A 21,003-nucleotide genomic window follows, 5' to 3' on the forward strand; every position below is an offset into this window, starting at 1 on the left:
AGGGGAGACAGAGGGGGGAGAGAGAGGGAGGGAGACAGAGGGGGAGACAGAGGGAGAGAGACAGAGGGGGGGGAGACAGAGGGGGGAGACAGAGGGGGGGAGACAGAGGGGGGGGAGACAGAGGGAGGCATACACAGACAGAGGCACACACAGACAGAGGCACACACAGACAGAGGCACACACAGACAGAGGCACACACAGACAGAGACACACACACACAGATGCACACAATGGGGAAGAAGGTCTGCACCAACTATACTACCCAAATAAACTCTACTTTTTTTGTCTGAGAATGCAAAGGGGAGATAAGGAAAAAGGGACAAAGTATACCCAAAAAGCTCAACACACTCAACTCAACACACTCAACTCAAATACCCTGAAAACTGTCCTACCAGCCTGGAGCTCAAGGGATCACGTTGTAGGTGAAGCCGTGGCAAATGAGATCTGAGGGAAGGAAGGAAATGCAGTGGTGTTATGGGTAAGGGGAGGAGCTTGGAGCTCAGATCCGATGCTGGTGAAACTGCCTTCTCGGACCCGGTCCGGATCTGAAACCCCACAGGTTGATGACCAAATTAAGTTAACTACTTCATATCTGCAGTTAAGCAACTATTTTATGATAACACCCCCAGAGCACAAAAACTTGTAGCACAATGACTTGGGCAACATAACACTGAAAGGGTTGTCAAAAAACTTACGGAACCCGTAACAAGAAAAATAACCTAAGATCCTATACAGGTTTTATAGATATTCCGCAAATTTTATGAAAATCTATGTAAAGCAGAGAACTTTAGACTTTAAGAGTATAAATGGAAATATTTATAGAAGATTTAATTATGTCAAGGTTAGAGGAAGACGAGGCTCAACAACGTACAGTTATGATAGGAAGTGACCAGATAAAAGTGATGTACAATCAATCTTTGGGAAAGTCTCCAGGAAGAGATGGCATTCCTGTGGAAGTTTGAAAATTAGAAGGGAAGAAAGTGATAAATATCTGGAAGACTTTAACATCATTTTAAAAGTAGGGGAAGCACCAACATCTTGGAAGAAAGTTGTGGTGGCTGTGCTATCTAAAGATGGCAATGACCCTTCAGGTCCAGTTTCATAAAGGCCCCATTTCTATTTTAAGCCAGGATTATAAAGTGTTTATGTCTATACTACCTAAAAGAATGTCAACAGTGTTGCCAAAACTGATAGATATGAATTAATGTGTTTTTTTGGAGAAGGCAAACATTTGACAACATTAATAGAACAATGATGATTCAGGGAGAAGCAGAATGTACAAAAAATACCTCTGTTTGTGGGTCTTCATGCAGACAAAGTATATGACAGAGCAAGCTAGGATCTTATCAGTAGGGCACTGGAAGCATTTGCATTCCCTGTAATTAGAAGGCTATATGAAATGTTGGAGTCAAGAATTAAAAGTGGGAGGGTTCCTACCAGATAAGCTGTATTTTAACACAAGAACCAGAGGCAGGGGTGCCCTTTTTCCCCTTTGTTACTTTCTCTATATTTAGAGCCACTGGCAAAGAAAATAAAGGACTCAGAAATACAAGGATATAATTGGTATGGTAATCAAGAAAAGTTGGCTTAATTTGCAGATATTGTTTTGTACCCGATAAATCCAGAAAGAGACATCTCAGTGTTGTGGAACATTTTGAGACAGTTTCAAGTCTTTTCAGGATATAAAATTAATAAAGATAAAACAATGGCTGTAGCCGTAAATTACTTACCCAAACATGAATTGGTTCAGCAATACCAATACTTAGGGGACAAGATACGATTAAGTATTTAGTAGTATGGATTAAAAAGGCTTCTGTTATGTCAGCTAAGGATATTGGGGAGGAGACAAAAAAAAAGGCAATACAAAAACTGAGAAACTGGACACCCTTATCTGGATATGGATAGCAAGATAAAAGCAGCAAAATGTTTTTAGTCCCTTTAGTCTTGTATGCGGGTCAGGCATACTTTAACAATCTGAGAAGAAGCTGTGGGCAATTAATAAAGAACTGAAGGATCTTATCTAGGAGGGAAAGAGCAAAAGTTAAACGAGACAAGTTCAAGTGGTTTAGGTTTACCTGATTTGAAGGGATATGTTAAGAGTTGCACAGTTCAGGCTCATATACCAGGACTCAAGAAGGTTATGATTCCAAGTGGAAATGGATGACAGTGAAGCAAGGGAAAAGTCAAGGAAATACAGAGAGTGGAATTTTAGATGTAGATCCTGAAGGAGAATAACCACCACACAGAATATTACATTCATGAAGTAAAAAAAAGTCTTAAGAACTAAGCCAATGCGAGACTGGAGAAAGGAAATGCTGCTAATACGGATGACTGCAAGCAGGGGTACAAAAAATAGGTAAAAGGGGTCTGGAATTTAGTGGACAAACCTGGCAAAGGAACCAATCTATTGGAAGCAAATAACCCAAGCAGGAAAAGTAATAAAGTAGGTGAAGATACTTGGATTTCAGGCTAGAGTCTACCTTCCCTACCAGGGCTTGATTTCAGAATACAGCAAAAAGAAAGGGATGGGGTATTTTAAATGAAAGACCTGCTCTGGTAGAGTTTTTAGATAAACCTAGAAAAGAAGCAGCGGTTAAAGGATGAGTGGGGGCATGTAAAATATGGCATAACTACAAAAATCACAGGAGGTTAGAAAAGACTGGGAAGAAAGACTGGAAAATCTAATTACAAGAAAATAACGGGAAGACATACGTATCGCTCCCAAGTATGCAGCTAAGTCCAGAAGTTTAAGATCTCTGCTTGGAAGCATTTGCATAGTTATTTGTATACCTCAAGTAGACCTCAAAGAATTTTTCCTCAGGTAGATAGCAAATGTTGGAGGTGTGATGGAGAAAATACTTTTTGGGAGTTTAACAAGTTGGCAGATTTAAAAAAATGTCCTACAGTGTATTTTATCAGAAAATACTGGGTGAACAAATGGCTGTTAGGAAATGCAAACGATGCAAAGGAAAATGTCATTTAAGGAGTTGCACACGCAGTTCTCTGTCTATTTTGATGTGGCTGTTCTGTCAGATTTTTCAATTAATGTATTTTCATGCGTTTTTTTTGACACCTTGCTCTTGTTTCAACATTAACTTGAGTGGTTGTAAGGCAAAGTTAATTTTCCTAAATAGTGAGAATTATGATAAGGTCAATGATCATGAACAGCTCGTTTCAACTGCATAGCAAAGCAAAAGTTGAAGAGGCGATTCCTGACATCCACGTTGAAAAAACATAACTATATGGGAATGATCAGTGGCCATATCATAATTTTTTTTCTTTGTAAACTTGGTTTTTGCTACTCTGACGTGCTACAAGTTAGGAAGAGAAAAAAGGTGTAGGATTGCAAAGTATTTTATAGCCTTGAAAGCTGCAACAGACTTTCTGCTGCCACACAGGAAACAGGTAGAAGCAAAGTATGTTTCTAATGAACTAACTGCTTTAAAAGTGACTTCTGCCACTACCTTAAATAACAACTAAGAGTAGTACAGCTTTTACAACAGAAAATACTGTGAATACTGTTCTATGTTGGCTGGTGTTAATGCTCTAGTACAAAACTAGAGCTTAAGAAGATTGAGTTAAGCACTCTTCTTTCAGCAGTTCGGTTAAGCACTCTTCTCTCACCAATTCAGAACATAACGGCAGTGTCCCCTGCACTTCAAACTGCATTTCTAACAATCATGAAAATTGTCTATACAGAAATGCATCCTCAATTCTTGACATTGTTTTGTTTCATTAGAGTAACTGCAGACTGAACTACTCAGTTTTAAGTCCAAGTCTAAATGCACCTTTTTTAGTTATAAATCATCTTTTACACTGCATACAAGTTTTTATTTGTGTGCAGGGACATTAGCAAGTGGCATTGCTCACTTAAAAGTACAAAATCTATAATCTCAAGTCATGATAAAACAGAAATATATGCGCTATACTTATGCATCAGAATCAGCGCTTTTTATTACATTTAAATTTTTACCCAAAATGGTTGCCATGGGACCTGGTCTAGTGATGCAAGTTTGTTTTTCAGTGCATTTATACTTTTTCCCAAAACAGTAGTTGGTCTCCCGTTCATAAAGCCCATACTAGACGTATGAAAGTGCCCTTCATTTATCTGCACCGACGGTACTCAGTCAGCAACTTTATAGCCCCTAGAAGCCTTCATTTTTTCCTTTTTTTTTTTTTTTTAAAATGAAAAACTCTGACATGCTAAATTAATTTTGTGTCATACATTTAAACCCTCTTCAAAGAACGGGGGCTAAAAATAGCAGGGGTTGCTAAAGTACTTAAATGTGAAGTCATTAAACAATTGCCAGGCCTTCCCTTACTCTTTCATGAGGTGTCAAACTTCTCAGTTCAGTGTAAGAGCCCCAAAACCATCTGGGGTAAAAAGCCATCAGTTAGAGACGCACAAGGTTGGCAGTATTCAATTTACTCCATTTTCAGACTGCCCTTAAAAATTGTGTATAAAAGCAACTTCACTGACAAAAAATACTTAGCTGATTATGTAACGTTGTACATAAATCATCCCTGTTCTTCAAAGAATTAACAACAACCTAACTCTGACAACCAGTTTCACTTCAGCTGGTTTGCATTTAGTGGACCTCAGAAAGACAATCCCCCAAGACGTAAAACTGTGGGTGATTACCGATTACCAGTGCTAAGAAATAAGAGAATAGCATTTCTAACCTAGCTCATGATTTCTTTCTGAAATGAGAGATTTTAGGACGCAAAACAAGATAGGATCTTCATGATCTGTGACAAGGTAAGAATGGAAACAAAAGGCACCAAAAAGTTTTTTGGGTACTAAACATCAAGTTGATATTACAGGGAGAGCAAGCAACTCTGAGATAAGGTTAACTACACTGGAGGGTGGAATTTTCCATTTTAAGGCACAGAAAATTTGCAGGAGCATGCTTGAGGAGTAATGTCAGTAACTTCAAAGAAAAAAGGCTCTATTAAAAATGTGACTATAAAAAAAGTGTAAAATACTGCTAAAAACAGTTTATAAAGAAAGTTTGCAAAACAGTATGCTTAAAGTTTAGGGTCAATTTTTTTTTTTTTTTTTTTTTTTTTTTGAGAGATTAACTACTTCACTAGAAGAAATTTCTCCTCTATGCCCCATAGCCTCAATGTGTAAGTGAACATTGCTTCAAAAGCACCAATTGCCTTTGCAAGTCAGTTTTCCAGTAACCATTCACAACCTCCTATCTCAGACCAGTCATCCCATTTAACATTGTTCCCTCCTCAACTTTCAGAGCTATTACAACACCTAAAAATGGACAAAAACAAAAATCCAAAACACTGAATGAAGTTAGTGAGGACTGTACTAACCTCCTAAGAACCTATCTGGAATAGACTTCCCATACATGTCAGAGTACCTCGCTGACCCTCCAAGCGCAACCTTGATGAGTAGATGGGAAACCACAAATTTGCTCCAGGGGTTCCACCTTTGCCCCTCATTGACAGGGGCGACAGATTCTGATGGAGGTTTCTTTTTTGGGGATAGACTCTTGGCTAGGCTTGTAAGGGCCCCAGGGCCAGTAGACTAGTAACCTCCTATAAACTATGGAAAAGCCTGAAACAGATGGACCACTTCCCATATTTACTGCTACCTATCTATATGACTATTCTCTTATAGCATTCACAGTATAAGAATGCATACAATTACAAAACACCCAAGCAATGGAAATATTTAACATATAATTTGATTTATTACTTTTGTTAGTGTGTTCATTTGGTGGATTTTTGTTTCTTTTTAATATTACTCTGCACAGAGCTGCCTGCTTACTTCAGACTTCAGCTGCCCACAAAATTCACGTCATCACACTGTTAGGCATGATGGCATGACTAAGAGTACACGTGAGTTGTGTGCTGCCTGCAAAGTAAAATATTTTTTTTTTTATTTAATCGATTTTTTTTTTTTTTTTTTTTTTTTGTAATATGCCTAATTGCAAAAAATCAGCTGCCAGTCTACAAGTCCGCCATTTTCTCGCTTTGTCAGGTTAAGTCAGCACTTTCAACTTGATCTTTAAATTTCTTTTGAATTACCCAAAGAAAGAAAACAAATCAACTTACCACTTCTGTGTGCCTGTTATAGGATTAAAAAAGCTACTTATTAAAATAAGCCAAGTCTTCAACAGGTGTGTTCTACAGCCTATCTTTGAAGATGGACTTCTTAGAACTGAAGGCTCACCAAGCACACAAAGAATACAGATGTTAATGAATACAACAAATCATGTACAAGATCCCAAATCTAAACACCATGGTCAACCTATGTTCATAAACAGTTCGCTCCCTAATTCTGACTGCACTGTTCTCCTCTTCAGTTTCCTCATGTTTGAGGCCCATTTTGAATACTGCCCTTTCCTTGTCTTAACACTTTTAGATTGCAGTCTTCCTCCTCATTTTCAAATTTAACATATTCCACAGCACTCTTGAGCAGTGACCTCCCTTTGCCAATATCTGAAAGCCATACTGGGGGGAGGGGAGTACTGCATTCTCCCATGTTTGAGAGTACCTGGTTGAGTATTGCTCAAACGCCTAGTAGATACATTGACTATCCAGTATAAAGTATTTGTGCTTACAAATTCCAGGAATCTCTGAGCCTGTAGGTTTGTGGTCATGGAAGTAGCCCAGCTTATAGTAGGATACTTAAGTCACCCATGAATATGACATTGTGTTGAATGTTGAGAGCCTCCAGCAAGTCCAAATACAAGTTATGGGTTTCTTGCTTTAACTTAAAAAAAAAAAAAATCCGATCCCTCTACTAGTTTTAGAAAGGTGGGAAACGAGTAAAGTCCAGTTTTCAGATTTTGCTGAATTCTGGGCGGTTTGGAAGTTCCTGTGTTGCCCAGACCTTTCTAAGATATAGGGAAGCTTCTCTGTTCATCTTTGAGTGGTAAGCTTTGGAACAGCCCGTCACTGCAGAAGTGGTTTCAGCTCAGAAACTGTAGTTTTATTGGCCATTTTGAGCCATTTCTATCCCTTTCATCTTTCTGTTTAAAAACCTGTGTTTGCATGGTTTTGACCATCGCACAGTGCCATTTAACTAGGGTTATACTATTCCCGCTGCCAGAAAGTCTACTCTTCAGATTTTCCCTTAGAACTAGCCAGTTTTCTAGTTTTATCACTCAAAACTGCATCCTTGTGCTCAGCACTTGTCAAAACTCATTGCAAGCATTAAATTACTACAGCACTCAACTTTCCCCACTTGTCAGGAAGAAAAAAGTTTTTAGTACTTAAATTAAAAAGCACCTATCTAGCCATGTCCAAGGGTCAGCTCCCAGTGTTTTCTCCTGTCCACCTAATGAATCTGGGCATCTTGGGGCAATGTAGCAATTGCCTCATGAACACAGACAACCCTCGCTTCCTACCACCCAGCACTACAACCTGTGAGAGATGCACTTATATAATCAAACTGGAAGCCAAGCTCTCTCCAGCCAAGACTGGACTAGACAGTCAAGAGGAGATGGTAAACACCTGCACCACACCATACTCAACACATAGTCCATCAATTCGTACACCACCTAAACCACATATAGTAACACAAAACACACACCTACATTCACAGAGGCGCTCAATAAAAATCTGACCAGAGACCTCCAAAGCAGAAATGCAAGCAACCCCCCCCCCACCTAACCAAATGAGATAGACCACAAAAATCAGTGCCCCACTCAACCTCAGCCCTTAAAGCAAAACAACATACCCAACACACTTGTCATACGCGACTTTATAGTCAGGCACACTGATGTCCCACTCACCACCCTAAACAAGGAGAAAGTTACTGTCAGCTGCCTGTCGGGTGCCAGGATCCGCCACAACGCACGCACTCAGGTCACTCCACAAGTACAAATATGACTCTGTCATTGTCCATGTTGGTGTGAATGACCTGAGATGTACCTCCCTGGACTACATGAAAAGAGACATGGAGGAGCTCTCGGATCATATAGCCAAGGCAGGTATGACCTTAGCCCTGAGTAGCATCCTGCCATCTCCCATGAAGGTATCACAGTTCAAGAACAAAATTATTGACTTCAACAATTAGGTAAGCTTCTGGTGTCATTCAAAGGGGATCCAGTGTCTGCGCCTGGGATGACATGATCGACAGACCACGATGCTTTGCCAGAGATGGCCGGCATCTGTCACCCTTGGGATTCCAGATACTGGCTAAGGCTCTTGCCTCCCCTATAGTGCCTTTTTTAGGCAAGGTTCAAATGACAAACCCACCACTGTAGCAGGTACAAACAAGCAAAAACTGAGGGTAATGCTACTCAGTGCTAGAAGTCTAAACCTCAAAATGCACCCACTCGAAGATCTCCTTAAAATGGAGAACATAGACATCTGTACAGTAAGGGAGACCTGGTTCAAGGCTCCAGAGAGCACCCCTGCATTACTAGGCTATAATTCATATCACACCTTTTGGCCACCTAACCTGGACCAAAACACTAAAGGAGGAGGAGGAGGAGTGTCCATATTCATTAAGGATATCCACACCTCCAGGCTAGTTGCTCAACATAATGTATCCGAAATTATCTAAGTGCAACTAACACTGGGCAAGACTGCAATCCAGGCTGTAGCTCACTACAGATCCCCCGCCATGCCCCAGGATGCCCACACCATGTTCCTTGACATACTGGATAATATTAAGGTACAGCCCCAATACCCTAATAATGGGATTTCAACTACCCCACCATCAACTGGGAAAACTACTCCTGTACTAACTCATTAGCTCAATGCTTTCTGGAATTCATAAATTCCAATGCCCTGGATCAGTTTGTCCATGCCCCCACCAGGGGCAGCAATATCCTGGACCTGGTCATTAACAACATGGGTAACCGATGTTCCATGCCAGAGGTCAACTCCTCATTGGCCAGATCCGGCCATACGCTAATCACCCTAGACATCAATTTTCCTCCTCCACCCCCCCCCCCCCCATTAAGGAAATCACTGTAAAAAACTTCTCCAAAGCCAACTTCATGCTTCTTAAGACAGAAGCGGCAAACTTCACTACACCTGTGCAGATGGAAAATAGAGGCACGACTGCTGAATCCTATACACATGCACTGTATAAAACACATATATGAGTGCTTGGATCATGCCATCCCCAACAGAACCAAGAAGCTATCCTCAAAAAAAAAAAAAAGGAAGCCAATCTGGTGGTCCCCTGCCATAAACTCTACAACAGAAGGAAGAAGCTGTTGCAAAAAAAGTAAAATCCCCTGATTGCAGAACTCCATGGTCAGCCTCAGTAAGAAGTTGAGATCCCTCAAAATCCTCCAAATCTAGCTACGAAAATAAAATTGCCACTTATTCTAAAGAAAACCACACAGCATTCTACAGCCATGTCAAGAATCTTAATGGCAACACTCAGATCTACTCCGAGCTACAGAACAACGGCACTAGATATACAGAACCAACTGATACTGCCAACATCCCGGTGGATAGGTTCAGTGCAAACTTTACACCCCCTCACCTACAAAGGGTCCATCCCTACACTGGAAAATGCACAGTCCCTGTAATCACGGATGCACAAGTTAAGACCGCACTCTCCAAAGCCAAAAACACAGCATCCGTGGGACTAGACAACATCCCAGACTGTGTTCTGCATGAACTACAAGATGAACTGGCACCCCACCCTAAGTACCATGCTCAATCATTGCCTTACTTCAGGCTTTGTGCCTACTGAATGGTGCACAGCAATGGTTATTCCACTCCACAAAGGGGGCGCCACCATGGACTCCAGGAACTACCACCCTATTAGCCTGACGAGCCTGGTCTGCAAGGCCATGGAACGTATCATCATGGAACCTATAAACAAAGACACAGGTAACCTGCAAATGCTGGACCCCACTCAATTCACGTTTGTAAAAAGTAGATCATGTCTCCTAAACCTGACAGACTTCTTTGAAACAGTCGCCAGAGCCGTGAACAAGGGTAAGGTGCTGCACACAGCCCATCTTGACCTCGCCAAGGCTTTCAACACCATCCCCCACTCTGGAATTATAGATAAATTCACTAGACTGGGCATAAATCCCTACGTCACAAGATGGATGGCCAACTGGCTCACTGACAGAACCCACACAGTAAAAGTTGCCAATTCCAAATCCGACTTCAAACCAGTGACAAGCGGAGTACCTCAGGGTTCAGTCCTGGGTCCTCTCCTGTTTGGCATCTATTTCTCAGATGTCCAGGCTAATACAGCAGGTCTTTGGCTAACAATGTTCGCAAATGACTGCAAACTGGGAGCCATAACAGAATTGCCTAATGATGTGGACATACTACAAAGGGGCCTCACTGAGACTGATGCTTGGTGTCAAAGTTATGGCCTCAAGCTCAATGGCAAAAAGTGTATTGTCATTCCTTTTGGGAAAAACACTGTACCCATGAACTACCAACATAGGCGGTAGCCTATTTAACACTGGAAGTGTGATAAAGACACCTTGGGACACTAGTCTCTCCTTTGACAATCACATCGCCACAGTAGTCAGGAAATCCTTCTACGTGGCACACCTCATTACTAAAGGGTTCTCCTCCAGAAAAAAAAAAAAAAAAAAAAAAGAAGAGGTCATTGTTCCTCTCTACTCATCCCTCATCAGACCCATCAGAGAGTACAAAGCCCCATTTGGCATGTACCTTGCAAGACATCTGCAACAACTAGAAAGACCACAGAAATACTTCACTAAGGGGGATTACTGGCCTCAAACAGATGCCATATGCAGTCCGCCTCAAAAAACTCCAGCTCTACTCCGTCGCTTATCGCCTACTCAGAGATTGACCTCTGCCTAACTTACAAAGTCATGTCAAACCCAGTTCTGTTGGACATGCTACACTTAAAGAAACCCCAATCGCTCCGTGCCACATGCTCCAGGGACCTGAACCTTGCCACCACAATAAACAGAACATGCTGCAGGGATAGATTCCTGTCCCAGAAACTTCCCATACTCTGGAACAGACTACCCATTCATGTCAAGCAGAGCCCCTCATTAGCCCTCTTTAAGAGGAATCTGGACAATTGGATGGGAAATTCACCCCAGGGATCACATCACAGGATAAAAACTTTCTTGTGTGGCGAAAGCCAGAGAACTTTTTGGCTAGGCTTATATAGGCTCTAGGGCCAATAGCCTAGTACTTGCCTATGAACCTAAGAGTGACCAATAGCTTGCAAGGATATGATATAGGACTTTACTTATGGAAATCTAGTCATAGTGTAGCGCAAGTGTGTTGTCCTGTTTGATTAGTCCCAAGGAGAGTTTGCTGTTGATACAGACTAAGACACCTTTGGTCCTCTTCTGTGCAGTAGCTGAACCAAATGTGTGGAAGACATTGTAGCCCTGCACTGCCAGGGTACCCTCTGTGGCTTTAAACCATGTCTCATTTTACACTGGTTTGTGTTCATTTCTAATTGTAGAAAGCATAGGTCAGTAAAGGAAAGCTATATTCCAGTTTAGGAGGACATTTTTGGTTATGCCCAGTCTAACAGGTGTAAGGAGCTGTGAAATTCTATGACAAAGCTTTAGTCAAAAGGACTTTTTGCACAGTGTTCTGTGTGGGTAGTAAGGGTAAGGCAGCGATCAAGAGCAAGATCCAAGTATTTATATTCTGCAGCTGTGGGTAAGCAACTGCTTTGGGAATCTGTTACTGAAAATCTCAGTATTTGAGAAAGTTTGTAAGGTGGGAGGGGAGATCATTACATTTCTTAAATGGTTTATAAACAAACAGTTTGCTGTTTGTGGCCCATTATCAGAGTTTGAGAAACTATCGTTGCAATTGGGTTTGTAAAGTATGAAGACATTTATTAGCTTGTAGTACGAGAATGTCATCTGCAGAGAGTATTACATTCAGACAGGGAAGGTAGCCCGGTAGGTCCCTGATGAATAAGGAAAAGCAGGCCTAATACTGAATCTTGTGGGACTCCTGTAAGTGTGCCAATTTTGGACACAATTTTTGGCATAAACCTGAAATGACCTTTTTTCAAATAGCTTTGTAACCATTTAACAGTATTGTATTTAAAGTTAGGTTTGGTAAGTTGTGTGAGTAGAAGGCTGTAGTTTACTGTCTCAACAGCTCTCGTCATATCAACAAATACACCAGCTAGAATTAGACTTTCATTCACATTACAGTATATGGTGATAGTAGCAATGAGAAGAACCACTGTGGTGCTGAATGCATTTCAGAAGCCATGCTGTTTGTCTGAGAAGAGACATTAGCTATTTACATGCTGGAAAAGTTGTTTGTAGAGAAGTTTATTGAAGATTTTAGATAAAGGGCATAAAGTTGAGATAGTAATTCAGCTCTCATGGCTTTTGAGAGAACATTTGGAAGGGGATGTAATGACAGAATGTTTTTAATGTGGGGGGAAATGTACCAGTGAGGGATAGGTTAAAGATGAAGGTTAAGAAGTTTTCCCTAAAAATGGAAAGCAGCTGCAAATTCAGCAACTGGGTGAAGAATTTGCACAGGGTTATTTAGTGGGGTTTGACAGTTACTAGTTGGCAATTACTTTTATGGAAGAAAGAAAATATTTAAAGATATTGGACTAAGTGGATATTTTCAACATTGTCTTTGAGAGAAGGGTTACATTACACAAGTTACTTTTTCTATACATTGATAACTACTGCGTTTGACACTGCACTGCATTTTATGAATAAAAGGCAATTCAGACAATATGGAATAACAGAATAGCCATGTTCTTATTGTTTGTATGGTGTCACTATGTTTTTACACTGTTCTCAGTGTTTTAATAGTAGGCATATAAGGTCATGCCTTATTACTCATTTTCCTCCTAAACCAGTCTAGCCCTTTTAATACCAAGCACTTGCAGGTGATATTTTATCAATTAGTTTTTTAACTTAATTGATCACATGATTTTTTTAGTATTTAAATAGGAGCAGTTGTTACATGGTGTTCATCTTGATAAAGCTCAGTATTGCACTGAACGAAAGCGCTTGAGGGATTTGTTACTGTGTGGTTTTTATCCAATAAATTTGTTCGTTGAATTTCATCTACTGGATTTTCATTTACCTTCCTTCTGCTGTGGACTACATTTTTTGGTTTCTTGGCTTCAGTTGGTCGTTTGTGTTCACTTTCTATGTTTTGAGGTCTTACAACTAGCCGATAGTTAGCTTTCCAAAGTGCCAGTCACTTTACAGAATGACTACCAACAGGCATCTGGGTAACTAATAAACATTGAGAAATCGAAAAAAGTTACAATCGTGCACTTGTTACAAACACTACAGGGAGATGCATTTTCAGTAATACAGGAAGAGAGAAACCAAATATATAAAGTAACCCAGTACATTTCTCTCCCCTTAACTTATACCCAAACTCCTCTTTCTCTCCTTCCCCCTTTTTTCTCTTCCTTTTCCCCCCTCTTCTATACTCTACTCTCTCCTCCTCTGCTTTCTCCGAATTATATATTACTACATTAATGATTTACTGAACTAGTGAGTAATAGGACAGATCACACAAGACATGAAAGAAATACATTTTATTTGCTTATCTTTGTTTACAATCTAGAACTGAATGTTAAAACCATAGAAATGAATATGCTTTGAACATTATAATAAGTGTCAAGTCACAGCAACACACAAACAAAGCTACATCTTCCTTTTTCTAAGAAATTTGCAGAGGTAAAATCAAACCAATTTCAAATATTTTATTTTAAACTGCTGCAAAAATGCAATCAAAAATTATTTCTGTTAAAAATACAAGTGGATACTACTAAGAAGAAAAAGTCGGGCATACAAAAGAAAAGTAGGATTCATATTTAGAAGCATAACAAAAAAAATACATAGTGCATATGTCAATATATATTATAAAACATTACCACATCGCCCTTGAAAACTTTCCAATCATCCTTCTCCATTGGTTCAACAAACACTTTATTCCGCTTCGTCCCTGGGGGATTCTTTCTTTGTGCTGCCACAGTCCATGGCCGATTGGTGCCATATCGGTAGTCTGGTGGCAACTTGACTTTAGCAGCCATAGCAAGGAGCACAGTGAGACGCATTTTCAGTTCTACAGGAAAATAGAAAACAAAAAGGTAAGAATGTAGCCCTTTTTATGTTACTCTTTCCTTAACTTATACCTCAGCTCCTCTTCTACCTTGCCTTTTTCCTCATCTCTCTTCTATACTCTTCCCCCTTCCTTTGCTTAAATGTATTGTCAAATAAACTGTACTCAAGTTTCAAAATTATGAATATGTAATTACTCATAACTTGTGCCTAATACATTCTATACAACATTATTTCACTTATTGCTTCTCAGCAAGCTGGGCAGGACCTGACGTTTTTCAGTTCTGATCAGTCCCCCCCCCCCCCAGTAAACAAACATATATAAATAAAATATGTTCAGGAGACTTTGGAAACTTCCCAGTCTGTTTCATGTTTTAATTGTAGCCATACACTGTACCTCTTCACTACACTTCTTAGGCCAAATGCATTCTTTTCCAAAGAAAATATTAAACCAGCCTTAAGCTCCATGCTGCTAATGTCCCCTTTAACTCCAGATTTATATACCTTTGTGTTCCACAGTCTCCATTCTTATTCTGGTAAATCTAGAATTTTGAAGTGCTACTTGCAAAAAGTTCTGTGATTCCATGTCCAAAGGGTGCTGCATTATGCTTTTCTCTAATGTGCTGCTCATACTTCAAATTGCAGTATATAGTACATGCATTTAAACCCACTCAAACTGCTAAAAACATGCTTCTTGGAGGCATGCCAATATCATCTTCTTCTTTCGACTTTTCCCAGTTAGGGGTTGTCACAGCGGATCACCTGTCTGCTCATGATTGGCAGTGGAGTTTTTTTTTTTTTTTTTTTTTTACAGTGTTGAGTTGCTAGCCTGGCACCCAACCTTCCACAGAAGGCACACACACTCACACCTAGGGCCAATTTAGAGTGTCCAGTCCACATATGCCAATATAAGTAGCAGATTCACTGTATCTCTACAATTAAATCTGCTCCACAAATACCCTAATTAAATCTGACCCTCAATTTGTCCCTTGCAGTAAATACCATCTTCCATTTGCCCAACTCCTAATAAAAGTGCATTCAGAGAAGGCCATCGGTACCACCCACTAATCTGGTCCATGCCAGTTAAAGGGTCACTTCATTACAGAAACATTGGAAAGCACCACCTTTGTTTCACTGTACCGCATCCGGAGCATGTATAGGTAACTTAGCTTTTGGATACAGCGTGAGGAACAAATACAGGATTTCAGAGGACAAATTCCAGTCGATGCCATGTGAAATTCTTACTATGCAACCATGATCTGGTCACCGTTACTATCTCTGGGAGCTTGTTTTTTTCCACTTTAATTTAATTTGCATGTTTGAAGCATGGGACTTTGGTGCACATGCATCAGGTAAAATGTTGCACCTTAAAATGACTTTTTGCACCACTGATGACATGGTTTAAGCTTGGCTACCCAATGGCTATAAACTGACAGAATTGCACAGTTAAGGTTATGTCTCTACCAGTCAAAGCTACAGATGAATGTTTATGCTCTCAGCCAAAACAAGGCAAGATAATCATATGGTGTAAACCATGGTACTCTGCACCTTTATGAAACAGAGCTGTGCAACACACATCATATTCCTGCACGGCTTCACAGCTAGGAGCTGTAGAAAAGCAAACAAAAAACATCCATCAGTGCAGAATACTGGCTTAAAGAGCATGGACAGTGATGCATTCAGTGCAAAGGTCAGATACTCAGCCCTAGACTACTAGAACTCAACACTGTGGCAGCATGAACAGCATATTCCACGACACAAAAGTGTTCTCACAGAACATGAGTACTCTCTCGCGCTACCTGCATTCCCTTGTTAAAGAAAGCTATGCATTTACTTCAGACTGTGTACATCCACTTCTGTATAGCAATCCATGTAGCAGTTGTACTTGACTAGATCTCATACCTAAATGGCAACAAAACTTTAACAAGTACCACACTTAATAAAGGGAGTACAAAGACCTGCCACTCTATAGCAATGGATTTCCCTGGAGAAATCCAGTGAGGGCATTACATAATTCCCTAACAGCAAATACATTCTGACTGTAAAACAAGCAGACTGCTGGTGGCTGTGAAGGACACCTCTCAATAAGTAGCAAAACCAGTTATTCGCTAGTAGATAGTGTGACTAGTATGTACTCTGTTGTTGAATGCCCATGGAGGTTAGTCACAGCAGTGCTTGTACAGTTAACAACTCAAGGTGACAGTAGCCATTTACAGATAATTTTAAAACGGACAAACTCACTAACCTACATAGCTTGCACACATACTCAACAATACTCACTTTTGTGGCAAGCAGTTAACTTTAGGGAAATGCTGCTCGCCTATTGCTCATTACAAAAATGCTGGTACCTATAACTACCCTGATCGTGTCTATAAACCATCTTGGAACAGTGAACACAGCATTTGTGCATTTCTTTTTATGAAGCCCACTATAGGTTTACAGGTGAATACTAGGCTAACTGCCCTGAAGGACCATTTTAAGCCTAGCCAATAAACTGTGGTCAGAATCAAACCCTGTACCTTGTTTATAAGGTGAAGACTAACCATTAAGCCAAACTCACCATTATGATTTTTCTGCCATTCCACAGACAGAGTATACACAATACACAGCAGGGAAAGATGCAAAACTGACAGCATTCAAACTACAGCAATGGGAGAAAAATATTAACCACTACTTAGCATTTAACAGCAAGTTTTTATATCCAGATCCCATTAATACATTGTGCTTTCAATTGCAGGTCACAATGATACTTGTAAGGACTATTTACTTAGGAGAACATTACAAGACCTGTTCATAATACATTTTTTCTCACTACACATTACAATTTGCCTTGTGTTCAATAGTTTAGGAAGGAAGATATATTCACAAACTAACACAACACAGAAAACTACCAGTGGTCAGTCTGTAGGTTTAACAGTATGCATATAGGTCTAGACTGACCTTTGCTCATACGCAATTAGGAATTCTTTGATATAACTGCTGCAAAATTGTAGCAGCAATAGTTTTCTTTCACTAGCAGATTGCAGTCATTATCTGACTGTTTGGGGGGGGGGGGTGAATAGATCTATACAAACTTAAAAAGTATCCCTTTTGATAAGCTAGATGGCTATCGCCAATTAAATAATGTTTGTGGATAGGGGTACAGTATGTTTTATTTAAAAAGCTGGCAGCTATTAATTTAACTGATGCAAGCAGAGTACTAACTTCTCTTACGTCAGCAACTGTTGGCTGTTGCACTATTAGGTAATGCCTCTCTCCTTTCTATGATCCAGCTGAATCTGTGTGCAGCTATTCTGAGTTGTTGCACTGAATTCAGCTGCGGATTTGTTCACCGACACTTTGTGCATATATTCAATTGGGTATGCAGCAGCTACATTGAAGACTAAGGCAGATGCGGCTGGGCAAATGTAGCACCATCAGCTAATACTTAGATATGCATGGCATTAATACTGGACAGCTGGGTAACTTAGTTTCAAATGTGTATACTTGGCTAATGACTACTGGGACCTTTATAAGACTAGTCAGGCATTCCAAATGTATCCTGCAAGTTTGTGCCTCAGAGGTTATGTTATTTTAAGGGGTATATGTAAGCTAGGGTAAGATTTACAGGCGGATGTTATCCATTAAAGACATGGGTGCTAAACTCGGGCTATATTAATGATTTCCAATCCACTGGCACAGGTTTCTCTTGAACAGGATTACAGAAAAGCACTGCTTCACATGGATGGGAAGCCTGTTCTTGAGAAGAGGAATTCTCAGACACATACCTAACCCCTCTAACATGTTCTAGTTATGTCAAAAGCAAAGTTTAAATACCTCGCTAGAGCAATTGATTCTTTTCATTTTCCAGATATGAAAAAGATCCATCAGAGTGGGATCCAAGGACACCATGTATGCCAGGCATAGATTGCCTCGCAGCAGTCAGTAGGAAACAAGCGTACAGAGGTAGGGCTTTGAGGTGATCTGTAGAGAACATATTTATATCCTGTATTCTTTTTGTTAGGAATCTCTGCGAACCTAATGCAGCACTTTTAATGGAGGGCACCACTTAATGTCGGATGCGGTTTAATTTACATTTGATTAGTTACCCAATGTCAACTTGATTACCCATGATGGTTTAAAACTCCCAGTTTAGGAAATACCAAATATGATAAACAAATAGAAGTTTGATAATACATACATTAATGTGTTTTGGAGAAAAATGTTACAGAAACAGGGAATTATGCAACTGTAATCAGGATTTTTATAGAATATTCATTAATGCAAGTGATAATATGTTGGATATTAAGATTTGGTATGCAGACCACTTCAGCTGTCCTCCAGTTGCTGCAGCCATTTAACAAAATTATCTTGATAAAAACATTTGAAATGTTTGGATAACAACATACTCCTGGTCTGCAAGTCAGCCATTATTAATAGTAATAAAATCTTAGAAAAAATACCTGGTGTTGCTATGCATCTTGAACTGCCTGGCACTAGTTTAAGAACAGGATCACCTACCTTTCTCACATTGTTAGTGAGGTCAGTGGTGACATCAAAGGTCACAAATTAGAATTCACCCTGCCACACCATGCAGACTAATCTAATTTAGGGAACTACAACATAAATGCACAGTGTATACTGCTGTCTGGTAATATGTGCAGCCAGTTAGACATTTATGCCAGCAGTCACTCTTTCAGACAGTAAAGTTGTAGCAGTTTGGCCAATCAAGTGTAATGCTGATTTAGGTCTTGCAATCAAGAGTTACGGACAACTGCATCTTTTAGTATTACTGCAAATTCAATTTTCTAAAGGGACAGTAGAGTACATTGTATAGGTGTGACAATGCCTGTTATCGAGATGCTTCCTTCTGTGACTCACATATTACAACAATCATTATGCTACAGATGAAAATGCTGATACAGTGTTTTCATCACTATGGCAACACTTCCAAAAATCCTACTGCAAATGGTATGTGAAAAGGAATATGCGACTCCTATGATCCGTGACAATGTAGCGGTAATTTCTTCTGCCCCCCACAAAAATGTTCAGATTTGGAATAATACCATGCACATCACAGAAAGGCAGTGAAATGCACAAGCACTAAGGTAACACGGGCTGTTTAACTATGAACACCATACAATCTGCTTAGTCACAGATGTTGCTGCACTCTCCCCAAGCCCACTGAATAGTGCAGCTACTCTGCATGACATGGTCTCCTCATCGGGTTCATGTTTCCAACATACACAATGATTAAGGAGTTCCACATTACCAATAGTCGCTATGTAACATTTATTTATCTTGATTCTCTATTCCTCTTACTTGTTCTGAAGGTATTTTCGCCAAATAAAAGTCCAATACCTTATGAATCCATATCCTGCCACTCCATCCCTTCAAAGATTAACAGACTAGGGTGAAGCCCTCAAAGCTGACTGTAGTGAAAGCACATTAGTTCAAGGAAATACTCCGGGTTCTAGCATCTTATGAAAAGGAGGAGCTAAGAATTGAAGACAAATTACATTATCTCAAAATAGCACATTTTAAGAATGACGGCAGTGTCTCAAAACAGCATGTGTGCAGATTAGAACAGATCTGCAGCCAATCCAAGTATGGAAATAATAAATGTAAGGAAGTGGTCAAAGGCAGAAGTCTTGGAAGTTAAAAGAAAAAAAGGATTGCAGAAAGAAGTTGCAGATAAAGATGGACCAATCAAAAAAGAAATACTGACTAAGAGGCTTAGAGTCAAGATGCTTTAACCCAGCAGCAAAGAACAAAGCACTGGAGAAGCTATAACATGACTTAGCACACAGCACAAGGAAGTTTTACCAGGTTGCAAAACAATAACAGAGAGATAAGAAAACAGTCAGACATCCTTTGTAAGGGATGCCAGCAACAATCTGCTTACTAGTCTGGAAGACAAAGGCAGATAGGAGTACTTCAAGAAATCTCTGAAAGAAGAAAACACCACAGATGCTATATTGCCCATTGCATAGCCTACAGTGCCCCATGTGCAACCTACAATGACAGAAGAGCCCAGCCTAGAAATGAGGAAAGCGCTCAAGGCATCTAATTCCTGTCACACTGCATGAAAGTGTTGGGAGTGCGAAAGTGTTGGACAGCATGATGACTAACAAATCAGTACAGAGTAGCAAATAGCAAACAGGAGATTAGCAGTTTGGATTCACATCTGGATGTAGTACAAATGACCAGATATCTGCAGATAGACAGGGGAGAGACAAATCATTCACTTAGCACTCCCCTAGCTCCCCCTCTCTATCACTCCTCGATAGGAAAGGCAGTCTCTAACCTGCAGTCCAAACATTTGCTTAGATTCTTACCACTCTATTACCTTTTCCTGTTTAGTTATTTGCTCCCAATACCATGGTTCTTTTGCCAATTTTCTCCACTGAAGTCCAGCCACCTCTTGCCTCTGTACACTACTTATAGTCATTCCTACTGGTAAACCTTATTTCTCCATTCTTGCATTGGCTTAGTTCCTAGTATACTGACATTTCATGAATATATGATTGTTGTTATTCTCCCGAAGGACCTGCAATCCAAAGATCTAGTCTCTCCTTACCTTACCTCTTGACCCCCACCCGATCATCCCTTTCCATTTTGACTAAACCTTTTGCTTGTTTTACATACATCAGCCTTAACTGTACAACTCTAAGGTATCCTTTCAACACGGATAATCTTAAACCATCTTGTTCCATGGAGAGAATCAACTTCTTCCACAATTTATCTGGGAGGGAAAGAGGGCAAGAGTTATTTCACTCTTTACTAATTGTGGCCTACAACTTCTTCTTTGGTTGTTAAAAAAAAAAAAAATTCCCCGACCTGCATATAAAGCTAAAGGGACTAGAAACATTTTCACTGCTTGCATACTATCTATAATCAAAAGCTTCCAGCTTCTAATTTTTTTTAATCTTTTTAGTCTCTTCCCCATGCATCACTTTCATAACAGAATCCTTTTTAATCCATATACCCAAATACTTCATCTTACCATGTCCCA

The 21,003-nt window shown here is 39.9% G+C and overlaps 1 protein-coding gene across 3 annotated transcripts in view; it reads right to left on the reverse strand.

Moving 5' to 3' along the window:
• MRPL24 (mitochondrial ribosomal protein L24) overlaps positions 1 to 21,003 on the reverse strand; it is a 307,204-nt gene that overhangs the window by 233,913 nt on the left and 52,288 nt on the right. For all 3 annotated transcript variants that reach the window (XM_044079808.1, XM_044079809.1, XM_044079810.1), the window contains exon 2: positions 13,823 to 14,013. In XM_044079808.1, coding sequence (XP_043935743.1) covers positions 13,823 to 14,013 — 191 coding nt within the window. The remainder of the gene's footprint in view (positions 1 to 13,822; positions 14,014 to 21,003) is intronic.

The sequence above is a fragment of the Protopterus annectens genome, chromosome 8.part0 (assembly GCF_019279795.1).
Source record: "Protopterus annectens isolate FY-2018-M chromosome 8.part0, PAN1.0, whole genome shotgun sequence".
NCBI lineage: Eukaryota > Metazoa > Chordata > Ceratodontiformes > Protopteridae > Protopterus > Protopterus annectens.